The sequence below is a fragment of the Budorcas taxicolor genome, chromosome 5 (assembly GCF_023091745.1).
Source record: "Budorcas taxicolor isolate Tak-1 chromosome 5, Takin1.1, whole genome shotgun sequence".
Taxonomy (NCBI): domain Eukaryota; kingdom Metazoa; phylum Chordata; class Mammalia; order Artiodactyla; family Bovidae; genus Budorcas; species Budorcas taxicolor.
In genome coordinates, this window is record NC_068914.1 from 55,880,898 (window position 1) to 55,893,931 (window position 13,034).

Here is a 13,034-nt window from a genome sequence, read left to right on the forward strand (position 1 = left end):
CATCAGTAAACCGCGTGGAGCTTTTAGTTCAAGGCAATGAATAAACAGCACAAGATGAGCTGTTCCTCTCCCCATCTCTATGCACGCATTTGTTTCTAAATATTGCCCTAAAAAAACATTTTTCCAAAATATCGATCCATTGTCCATGGTAGACTATTTTAGTAGAGTTGTAGGTTAAAAAAAATGTCCTTGACATTTACATTCTAGGAAAACTTAGTTTTGCTAAAGACTGTTCTTTAATAAAATTTTGGAAGTAGGTTCCATCAACTAGTATTTCTCCAAGTACAAATATCTTAGTGATTATACAGCATGGTTTTCTGTTCTGTCCACCATTGTTATAAAGTTATTTCACTTTGTCCCTATGCTGTACATCTGAGATACTTAAAATTCCTATGTATTTCAACAGATATAAATCATATTGATGAAAAAAAAAACATACCAGACGTTCAATTTTTCTCAGTTATAGTTTTGTTTTTTTTAATATGAAATCACCTCCAAGTCATTTGCCTGTTTCTGATACTGTTTTGCTTCTGGACACCTACAAGAATAACTGTTTGTCTATTTCAGCTTCCCCTATATAAAGTATTCACTTAATAGTGTCTTATTCTATAAATGCCAGACTCTCATCAATCAAATGCTATGTGCATCAACATAAAATGCTCCTTAAAAGTAGAAGCCAGGGTGGTAGCAATGCATTGATGTGAAATAAGATAGTGACAGGCCTCCAAGAGACAGACCTTAAACCATAGCAGACAGACAGTGATAGAAAATCCTAGATTAAGAGTTACATTATGAAGAGGCCTTTATACTCTCTAGAAATTCAAAGGGGTTATTATTTTCACTTCTGTGCTGCTAGGCCATACCAGAGAGTGTCGTGTATATTCACTAGTCTATGTAGGTTCCATTTTTCTTTTATGGCGGTTTGTTTTTTGTCAGCCAACGAAAACTACTCACAGCAAGTCAGTGCTGCCTCCTTTGAGTGGCTTGTCAACATGAGTATGTGCGAACAGTGGAGTTGTCTAACCTCTGCAGTCTTGATGAAGCAACTGCAAACGGAGAAAAGGGCTTTAGAGGGACTCAGGTGATGGAGTACAAAATTTCAGATGAGAAAGGTTTACTTTCCCTGCATAAAGGGATCTGGACATATTAATAGATCTTTCTCTCAGACAGAAGCCACTCATATTCCTTTTCTTAAGACCAAGCTGCTAATGAAAATGTATTCCAGTGTGATTCAACTGAGCTTTCAAGTTGTGTATTCCTCCTAAGATGAAGTCTGTTAATAGGACAGTTCCCTTGGGTGCTCCTGTTTTTAAAGCAAAGATTGCTCTTGGAGAATTCAGTACGATGGATTTTCTTCCCCTCCGACAGTGAAAAGCTTCTACACTCATTTTGATCATCTTAACTTCCTCATGAATTTTGATACTGTATCCGTAATAGTAACACGTTAGAAGAAATGCAGACCCAACTCACGGCTTACACTAGAACTAATTTTAAGGGCCATGATAGCTCCCGTCTTAAAAAGAAATAGTGGTTTATAGGTGGTTCTCTCAGTAAAAGAGAGTGGGACTTTTTCGTTCAGTGCCTACCAAACAGACAAAACTTTGTGACTACAATTTCAGGGCTGTCTCTCTCCTCCAGAATGGCTGTTTCCCTTTGTGAAATATATAACACAAGTCTAATGTCCACAGAAGGAAATACTAATTGGGAAATTACTGTCGGTTTTGTGTTTGTTTAATTCTCTTCTCATGGTTGTGCTTGTTTATTTAAGGCCTTCTGCCTTGGTCAGAGATGAAAATATCTGATGAGTCCAAGTTTTTAAGATGAAATATAAAACTTTGCAATATTCAAGCATGTAGGGCAACAGTGGATTTCATTTCCATTTATTAAGGATAGTTAGTCCAAATCCAAACTCTAAACAAATTGTTTACTTGGTGAATAGAAGAGTAAAGAAACACAAATCATGCAGATGTTTTTCTTCCTAGATGTGGACATTAGCCAAAATTGTCCTTTTTAGGATTTAATTTTAAATTATTTTTTAGATGTGAATAAAGTGCTGTGAGTTCATGCATTAGCAATTCACAAAGGAGAATAGTCTGATGAAAGCAAAGCAAACTTCAAGCAAAGCAAAGCAACTTAAGGAAAGAGTCAATTTCAGAAAGCTGTGCGAGATCAGAGAATGATAGCACTTGCTAAGCAAGCGTTTTACTTTATAAGCACAAATGCAAAACCACTGTACCATCCGTTGCCATTTTCCTCGACTGCCCAGACGTCGTAGTTAACCTGAATCCAGCCGGCAGTGTTTCTGAGGACCCGGGCATCATGCTGATTCCATGTACTTCACGGGGAGGAAACTGCCTTCTCCAGGTTGACCCACGCCTGAAATTCTTGTCCTCACTCTGCCAGTACAGAGTTATAATTTGATGTAATGAAAACAAGTAAACTAGTCCAGGTGCTTTAAACCATGTGCTTAGAAACATGTAACAGAAAGTTAATGAGAACGATAAGCAACAACATCATAGAACAAGGTTTCCATGAGAGGATAGTAAAAGATACGCTCTCTAATCTCAATTGAGGATATGCTCTCAGTGGCATCTACAGAAGCCATGAGATTATTTCCGTGGGATATGAATAATCAGTTTCTCTCAGAAACAAGTCTGTTCTGGCTCTAGCTAAGTTATTTAGATATTTTTGTTCACATTCAAAGAAGAAAACCAAAATCAAGCACAGCAATAAACAAAACACTAAAACAAGAGACAAGGGTTTCGATGATAAAGTCACATTGCTGCTCTTAATAAGAAGAAGAAGGGGCAGCATATTTGAAAGGCAGATAGTCATGTTCCATTTAGGCTTTTCAGCTTGTCCATTATTTTCAAGAAGCAACACTAGAACCCACATAGGCGTGTACCTCGGCCTAGACCTCTGCTTCGGGTCAGTCTGTGTTTTAGAATCTAACACTATGACAGATCTTTAACAATTTTTTATTAAAATTCCTTTTCTAACTTTTAAATAAGGATAATTGTATTTAAAAGTGTGTATGGGTTTATGTAGACTATCTTTTTGTTTCAACAATTAAGAATAAAGATTTAAAGCAGATACAAACTATTTTGTACAAAATATATCAACAGCAAGGTCCTACTATATAGCACAGGAAACTATATACAATATCCTATAATAAACCATAATGGAAAATAATATGAAAAGAATAGATATAGAACTGAATCACTTCATTATACACCAGAAACCACAACATTGTAGTTTAGCTATACTTAAATAATTTTTTTTAAAAAAGAATAAGGATTGAAAAGATTATCCAACAAATTATAAAATTAAGGTCAGTTAAATATCAACTGGTTTTTAAAAACAGTAACTATTATCCTAACTGGACAGGAGTAAGAATTTTAGGAAGCTAGCTGAGGTTCATCCTCCACAAAGGACAGCTTGAGTTTTATAAAACCAAGGTCATGTTCCCTGCCCATCTGAATGTGGTATTACTGTGCCATTTTAAGAATTGCTGGGTTCACTCACAAAACCATTGTAATCAGCTTCTCTTTACAGCCTAGAAACACCTGCATTTTGCAACACGTAATTCTTCATCTCTTTTTTTTCCACCTCATACTCAGCTTTTCCTCCCCATTTCTTCCAGAAAGATCCCTGAAAACCTCAAAAGGACTGTTACAATCCACAGTTCATCAGTGCACAGAGTGTGATAAAGACCCTTGTATTCCTTCATCTCAGGAGGCTACTTACCTGTTTACTATTTTCAAATCATTTAAACATGCATATATGATGTGTAGAGATTCTGATACTCAATATAGCTTTCAATTCCTATGACTGTTAAAATGTTACACATACGTTTTAAGGAAAACACAATAACGATATCTAAAATAAAGCTTCCCATTTTATTGAAAGCAAGTTTTCTGTTTCTTTAAATATCCTAAAATTTCCTGTGAAGATAAACTGGTATTTAGAAATAAGCACATTCCTTACTAAAAAGCTGAATTTATCACGACTAGTGTTACCACTACTTATACTTTAAAAAATGTTGCTCAACGGTATTTTGCTGTTACAACTCATGTAAAATGGCTGATTCTGAATTATTTCTTACTGTCTCCAACTGCTGATATGATAATACTCATGAATTCATAAAGTTCTTTTCCAAATCAAATGAATAACAAATATGTAAGTGGAGGAAATTCTAGACTGCGTCTATACAAGCATCTGGTTAAGTTGAGCAGTAGTCCTTGAAAGCCATTTTGCTTGCACTAAGGCCCCTTTTGAGCGACAGACAAGGACTTACTTCATCCAGCCGCCGTTCGGTTCCCAGAGCCAGGAGGTTATTGTATTCCCTTTCGAGAATCTGCCTTGCCTGTTGACATCCAATTACAGTTACCATCACTGAAGTCACATTTTATTTGAAAAAATCATAGCGATTATATTTACCTCCGAAAATGTCCTAATACCTTGTTTTATTTATAAGGGTCTTTTTTTTTTTTTTGTCCTTCATATATAAGCCACTGTAAATTTTAACTATAAACACAAGGAAGGACAATTTTCTTTAGTCTACGGACAGCAGACATATAGCCTCACATAAATATCTGCGGTAAAGGGGTTTGACCTCACTTATTACTTTTTCTAATTGAGTCCTTGATGTAAACTTTGAAATATGTAAAAATGAATTGGAAAGTAAAGTTAGACTGCCGTACTTTTATCAAATCTATGCAGTTCTCAAATACAGTTCTCAAATCTGACCAAGGATCATCACTCGGGGAAACTAGATAATTAGGATTTCTGTGTCCTCTCTCTTGATATCTGATTTCTTAGGCCTGTGATGTAGATTGCAAGATCTTCTTTTAAATTTTTAAGGAGCTCCCGTGATTCAAATAATTACCCAGACTTGGGAATCAATGGCAAAAAGCAAAGCCTCTTCTCTATCTAATTCAGACATCTGAATAGAAATGACTGGTCCACAGAGAGGCAGAAACTAAAGGCCATCTGTCAGGGACACTGCTTGGGGGAATCTGGCATTCAGGTGGGAAGGTGGACCACATAACTTCTAAATCCTGTGCTGCTTCATTTTATGATTTTGTTTTGGCTAGAAATCCAGTAGCTTAAAATTAAAGCCCCAGTGACATATTTCAAAGGTTGAGCTAACGCCCATTAAGAATCATGAATACACAGCCAACTTTTGTTTTTTTTTCCTAAAAGTTTACTTTGTCCTTACATACAGCTTCCGTGGTGGCTCAGCTGGTAAAGAATCCACCTGCAATGCAGGAGGCTTGGGTTCAATCCCTGGGTTGGGAAGATTCCCTGGAGAAGGGAACGGCTACCCACTCCATTATTCTGGCCTGGAGAATTCCATGGACTGTATAGTCCATGGGGCTGCAAAGAGTTGGATATGATGGATTGACATTCACTCTCACTTATATAAGTTAGGACACAGCACAACTACGGCACAGAGGGGCTTGCCTGGGTGTTCTGTGTTGGAATCTGTAGTAATAAAGCTAAGCTGCTGTAGTCAAAGTTCTCATCCAGGGCTATAAGGGAGCCGTGCACACCACTTTCAAGAATATTATTTGCATATTCTCGAAGTCCAATTGCTTGTATCCAGCGAATAACACGATCATTGCTCCACACCAACACATCTAGGAAAAGAGGTGCAATATTTTAGGCTTCAGTATTTTGCATAATAAAAAAACTGCTAACTAAAATGAGCCAAGGGTGTCTGGCCAGATCATCATTTATGCTGACTTCTTTATCTACTTCCTAAGGCACCTGGGCACCCTTGTGTTACATATATTTACTGTTAAAATAACTATACTTTTAGCCTAGAAAAATGTTGTCATTTTTAAGAGCGCTTATTATCACTGAAATGAGAGCATTTCCATCACATGGAACATAATGTCTCAAAGCATTTCTTGTTTTCATTCTCTAGGGGTCTTGTCTGAAGTTCAGTGCTTTTACCACCAGATGGGGACATTTCTTGATCATCTGAGTTAAATTCGCCCATTCTAGTCCATTTTAGTTCACTGATTCCTAAAATGTCAATGTTCATTCTTGCCATCTCCTGTTTGAGCACTTAGAATTTGCCTTGATTCATGAACATAACATTCCAGGTTCCTAGGCAATATTGCTCTTCACAGCATCAGACTTTACTTCATCAGCAGTTACATTCACAACTGGGTGTTGTTTTTGCTTGGGCTCTGTCTCTTCATTCTTTCTGGAGTTATTTCTTCACCGATATCCAGTAGCATACTGGGCACCAACTGACCTGGAGAGTTCATCTTTCAGTATCCTATCGTTTCGTCTTTTCATACTGTTCATGGGGTTCTCAAGGCAAGAATACTGAAGTGGTTTGCCATTCCCTTCTCCAGTGGACCACATTTTGTCAGACCTCTCCACCATGACCCGCCTGTCTTAGGTGGGCTTACCCAGCCTGGCTCATAGTTTCATTGAGTTAGACGAGGCTGTGGTCCATGTGATCAGATTGGTTAGTTTTCCGTGACTGTGGTTTTCAGTATGTCTGCTCTCTGATGGACAAGAATAAGAGGCGTATGGAAGCTTCCTGATGGGAGAGACTGAGGGGGAAACTGGCTCTTGTTCTGATGGGCATGGCCATGCTCAGTAAATCTTTAATCCAATTTTCTGTTGATGGGTGGGGCTGTGTTTCCTCCCTGTTGTTTGACCTGAGGCCAAACTATGGTGGAGGTAGTGAAGATAATGCTACACTCATTATTAAGAAGAAGTGGCAAGAATACACAGAACGATACAAAAAAGATCTTCATGACCTAGATAACCATAATGGTGTGATCACTCACCTAGAGCCAGACATCCTGGATTGCAAAGTCAAGTGGGCCTTAGGAAACATCACTATGAACATAGCTAGTGGAGGTGATAGAATTCCAGTTGAGCTATTTCAGATCCTAAAAGATGAGTCTGTGAAAGTGCTGCACTCAATATGCCAGCAAATTTGGAAAACTCAGCATTGACCTCAAGTCTGGAAAAGGTCAGTTTTCATTCCAATCCCAAAGAAAGGCAATGCCAAAGAATTCAAACTACTGCACAATTGCACTCATCTCACACCCTAGCAAAGTAATGCTCAAAATTCTCCAAGTCAGACTTCAACAGCATGTGAACTGTGAGCTTCCAGATGTTCAAGCTGGATTAAGAGAAGGCAGAGGAACCAGAAATCAAATTGCCAACATCCACTGGATCATCTAAAAAGCAAGAGAATTCCAGAAAAACATCTTCTGCTTTATTGACTATGCCAAAGACTTTGACTGTGTGGATCACAACAAACTGTTGACAGTTCTTCCAGAGATTCTTCTTGAGAAATCTGTATGCAGGTCAGGAAGCAACAGTTAGAACTGGACATGGAACAACAGACTGGTTCCAAATGGGGAAAGAAATACATCAAGGCTGCATATTGTCACCCTGCTTATTTAACTTTTATGCAGAGTACATCATGAGAAATGCCAGGCTGGATGAAGCACAAGCTGGGATCAATATTACCAGGAGAAATATCAATAACCTCAGATATGCAGACAATACCACCCTTATGGCAGAAAGTGAAGAAGAACTAGAGACTCTTGATGAAAGTGAAAGAGGAGAGTGAAAACATTGTATTAAAACTCAACATTCAGAAAACAGATCAAGGCATCTGGTCCCATCACTTCAAGGCAAATAGATGGGGAAACAGTGGAAACAGTGTCAGACTTTATTTTGGGGGGCTCCAAAATCACTGCAGATGGTGATTGCAGCCATGAAATTAAAAGACGCTTGCTCCTTGGAAGAAAAACTGTGACCAAGCTAGACAACATATTCAAAAGCAGAGACAGTACTTTGCCAACAAAGGTCAATAAAGTCAAAGCTATGGTTTTTCAAATAGTCATATATGGATGTGAGTTGGACTATAAAGAAAGCTGAGCACCAAAAATTGATGCTTTTGAACTGTGGTGTTGGAGAAGACTCTTGAGAGTCCCTTGGAGTGCAAGGAGATCCAGTCTATCCTAAAGGAAATCAGTCCTGAATCTTCATTGGAAGGACTGATGCTAAAGCTGAAACGCCAATACTTTGGCCACCTGATGTGAAAACTGACTCACTAGAAAAGACCTTGATGCTGGGAAAGATTGAAGGCAGGAGGAGAAGGGGATGACAGAGGATGAGATGGTTGGATAGCATCACTGACTTGATGGACAAGAGTTTGAGTATGCTCTGGGAGTTGGTGATGGACAGGGAAGCCTGGCGTGCTGCAGTCCAGTGGTTCGCAAAGAATCGGACACGACTGAATGACTGAATTTACTGAACTGAGGACATTTCTTATTTGTGTCAATATACAGCTCTTCTGTCAAGAGAGCAAGATGAGAGTTTAATATGGTTCTTCATCAGAGTGATTTTTAAACTACTACCTAATTATTATATACTAGAAGAAACTTCTTTTCATCTGAAGCAATCAGTCAGAATAAGATAGAACAGACATTGAATAGTTTAATACTTACCCTACTATTTTGTCAACCCACTATTTCTCAGTTACATATTAATCCAAAAATCAATGACTCTCAAGTCATAATTTTTTTTTTTTCATTTTAGGTTGAAAAGCAGTATTTTACTGAGGTATAAAATACTTTGAATTTTATTTTCTAAAACTAAAACCTTTAGAGAAAAATATTAGGTACACCTTTATTTGGACAAAAACATATCAAAGTATCAAAACATATCAAAAGTTTTATCACTTTTTCCTCATTTTCTTTCATTATAAGTGACAGAAATACATCCAAATAGAAGTACCAGAATGTTTCATTGAAAAGAAAGATATTTTAAGAACTTAGGGGAAATGAGGAAAAAAAATGAAAGTTTTTCTCAACCCTGTAGAAAGGGAAATGAAGCCCATAGTTTACTATTACAATAAAAATAAGTTTTCCTTACTTACTTTTATTTTTTTTTCTTTCTGAGTGAAATGTATACCTTATCCACAAAAACTATAAAGAATACTTTAAGAAATATTCTTCAACTGCTTATATCCTGAATTATCTGCAAAAATCTTAATATTATTTTCTTCTTAATGTGTGTGTGTGGGGGGTATTTATACATTAATTTCAGAAACATCATACTAATTTGTAGAATACATTAATTAATAACCAAATTTAGGATTTCTTGTATAATATTAAAGCAGTAGAGTGATACCTCAGCACCAGGCCTTCATGTGCTTTCTCAGTCACTATCCTCACTCCAACGGTAACCGATATTTTGACTGTTCTCACCACAGATTAGATTTGTCTGATTTCTTAGCTTTTTATAAACGAAACCGTGCAACATGTATTTTTGTGTCTATGTCTTTCACTCAATAGTTCACCCATGCTATGGTTATTTTCATTGCTATTTAATATCCCATTGTATGATTCTGCCACGATGGACCCACTCTACTGTTGATGGAAATGTGGATTCTCCTGTGGGTTAAGAATAGTGCTGCCTTGAACACTCTTATTTATGTATTTTGGTGTATATTGTGAATATATATATAGCTATTGGGTAGCAAATGATAGAACTGATGTCATGTTGTATACATACACTTAATGTTAGCAGATATTGCTAAATAAATACCCACTCTCACAATTTAAAACACCCAGTGCTACAGGCTTACCTCTCAACACATTTCTCTCTTTCTCAAGATTGTGGCCTCTTAAGGCTTGGGTGTCTTAGTTGCTTCCTGCTGCCTTCAAACAGCTATTTCTTGATTGACCTAGTTTTTCTACTTGTTCTTGGTTGAAGATTGATCTGATTGAATGTATTCCATTTATAGTCAGAAGTAGAAATTCCTCAGATTAGTTTGTCTCTGCCAATCCACGGTGATGGTAAAGTATTTGCGTATGAATCTGGAAGGCATATCTACTTCACATACCTCTGCTTAACTCCTATTGTGGCTTGAACAGTGTTCAAGCAAACAGTCTTCAAAACAAAGCCCCTACGAGTCTCTTGGATTTGGTTTAATGAGAAACATGTGAGGAAAGACTCAAAATGCCCACTTTTCAGAATCACTTTACTATATCTTGCTGCAGCCCAGGCAGAATGAATTTCTTCAGGAAGTAGGATGTTTATTGTCTCAGAATTCTAGCTCTTTCTTTCCCCATGTCTTCAGCAAAGCAAAGGACTTCAGCAATAATCTTTGCTATCTAAGGACATTTTATATTATGTATATTCACTGGGTCTCTCTGGGTCAGTCCTAAAGTATATGTGTTCCTCTGTGTTTGTTAACTTTTTCCATTGAGGTGTTAGACCTCAGAAAACAGGATGTAAGTTGGTGGTATTATATTTTGGTTACATTTAATCAGTTACTGTAGTCCTATCTACTGATTATACCACACTGTACTTCAAAAGTTGGGTAGGTATGTATGGTTGGCAGTAACAGTTCTGTAATTATTTTTACTAATGGCACAACAGTTCAACAAAAATGTCGAGTTCTCTTTATGCTAAACAAATTTGTAAATAGAAAGCATTCTTTTCTAGAGCTGGGTTTATGTTTTGTTAGTCTATGACATATATAGTTACCATATTTCTATAAACATGTCTATCAAAAATTCCATTAACATAACTGTAGCTATTTATGAAATAATAAATATAAAATAATCCATTTATTTACAGGCTGAAGGTAAATAAGATACTAATCCCAAATTCTCTTCTTCAGAACATCATAGTTTCTTTTTTTTTCATTTTGTAAATTAGATCCCATTCTATAAATCTGTTTTGAAGCAAAACTTACGCTCTGACTTTAAAACTTTGTAAGGATCTTGACCTAAACAATAAATGGCTAGAGATCAGTGTTGATGGTTTCCTAGCAACAAATTAAATGCTTGTAGATCCCTGATATGCACATGGTCTCTTCACTTCAGAAAGCTGTTTATTAAGGTCAAGGTTAATTAATACTTCAGATAATAACAGAGACCCCTAGTCACAGTCAAGAGTTATTCCTGTAAATGTCATCAGATCAGTCATAGGAAATGGGCTATTTTTATGATCTCACAGCTACATCACACATGGAGTTGCCTGTGTATAATCATGGTGAATCATGGCAGTTTTTCTCAGAGTTATGCTTACAATTGCCAAGTACTAATATAATATTTGATGTAGTGCCAAAAACGTCTATATCTGAAGCATTCCATGGTAAAACCAAGCATAATAAAATCTAATTTGAAAAAAGTACTTCAAAAAGAAAACCAGAAAGGCATGTCCCATGGTAAAGTCTATTTGTGTGCAAAAGCATCTTTTGAGCACAGACTTCCTTTTGGGGTCTTTCTTGGCCAATTAATCCCCAAATTTCAATTCAACTGAACAGCAATGGTCTAAAGATAGCTTGCAATTTCCTGGGTCCCCAAAACAAAGTGAAATCAAACAACTCAATTTTGATAATGGAAAAACACTTTCTTGCTCCTAAGCAATGAGTCAAATGAAGTGTTACAAGAAATCCATTGTATCTGTCTAGTCTCCAATGAACCATTTATCGAAAAATATTTTTAATCAATCACCTTCACAGGCATTCAGACCCATTCTAGTGTAACTAATGTACTGTCCAAGAACTGCCAAAGGTAAAAGTAATTTCTGACAATGCTCATCATAAATGAAAACTACATAAGTCTAACATCTTAAAAAATAAAACAGTACTAAACTTTAATATGGGGAAGATAGATAACATGTAATACATACTGTTTTCATATCTAACCCCTAAAGGCAGTGAAAATAACAACAAACTCATGCCTAACTTTTAACAATTAATTACACTTACTGAATTCAATGAAATGCTTCTAAATATAAACTCCCAGGAAATAACAAACAAATAATAACTTATACAGAGTTCATTTTGCTTATACTAATTTTTTTAAATATTTTGAGCCTTTTTTTCCATTAAAAATGGACATAAAAGGACATGATTCCCCCCGCCCCAAAGTCCTATAGATAACTTATATCTTACATCAAGTCATTAAAATTTCCTTTAACAACAACAATAATAAAAATAAAGTAGTCTCTAACAAGTGTAAGACCTAACATGTTGTTCTTTTTAAACATGTTCTTTCCTCTGTATACTAAGGTATATCTCAATGTTTAAAGGTCAATTACTAAATACAGTACTTTTCTAATAAGTCTGTTACAGTCTTTTCTTATAATTCAAATCAAATATTTTCATACAAATATTAGTTGCAGCAGCCAGTAATCTTTCTAAAATCATTTCTAGTTAAAATTATTAGTGAACTAGTCTCATAGGGGAAAAATCCCTCTGTAACTTCCAAATAAAAATTCCTATATAATTTATATGTCTTACAGAAATAAAATCTCTGGGCACTGAAATAAAATCAAATGATACAAGTCAAAGATGAACTGCTATAAATAAATTATATACCATGTTTCTCTGAATCATAATGAGAAGGTTCTATTAAAACTTTGACAAAAATAGCTATGTGGAGGCATCTGTAGGATAAACAGAATGTATAATTAATAGGTTCAGAGGAATAGACCTCAATTCAGAAAATCAAAAATATGCCCCCAATGGGATATCTATCTTATATAGTGATGATATCCCTTTCTGAGTTTTAATCAGAAAAGTTATGAAAAACAAATGATGATGATACTTCTAGTCGAATATTTATGTTATTTAATGACAGTTGTAATGCATACAACATTTTATGTTCATAAAAATGAAAACAAATAATCCCCCCCAAAGAAAGACTTATGATTTGGTATGAAAGAAAGACATAGTACCTTTTATTTCATGTTGGCTTGCTTCTCGTCTTCTTTCTAGTTCCTTTCTGTCATAATTCAACCTTTTTAAGCACATAATTCCATATTGTAAACTTGTTCTGTTATTTTTTTAAAAAAGGAGAAAACAGTGAGATTACTCAGTAGATGATTAAGCATAGTCAACACTATGTCTTACTTCTTTGACAATACGTTAATGTTATATCTGTAATTAAATTATTTAGGATTATAGGGAAATAAAATTATAGTTATTTTAAGCACTCAGTGTTTCTAAAGAGTAAAGAAAGTATTTT

General features: G+C 35.8%; 1 protein-coding gene across 1 annotated transcript in view; it reads right to left on the reverse strand.

Moving 5' to 3' along the window:
• The window catches only part of PPFIA2 (PTPRF interacting protein alpha 2), a 509,230-nt gene that overhangs the window by 1,285 nt on the left and 494,911 nt on the right, over positions 1-13,034 (reverse strand). The window contains exons 27-30 of the mRNA XM_052641133.1: positions 12,745-12,842; positions 5,467-5,642; positions 4,298-4,366; positions 2,237-2,396 (exon numbers count right to left, since the gene is read on the reverse strand). Of these exons, the coding sequence (XP_052497093.1) occupies positions 2,237-2,396; positions 4,298-4,366; positions 5,467-5,642; positions 12,745-12,842 (503 nt within the window). The remainder of the gene's footprint in view (positions 1-2,236; positions 2,397-4,297; positions 4,367-5,466; positions 5,643-12,744; positions 12,843-13,034) is intronic.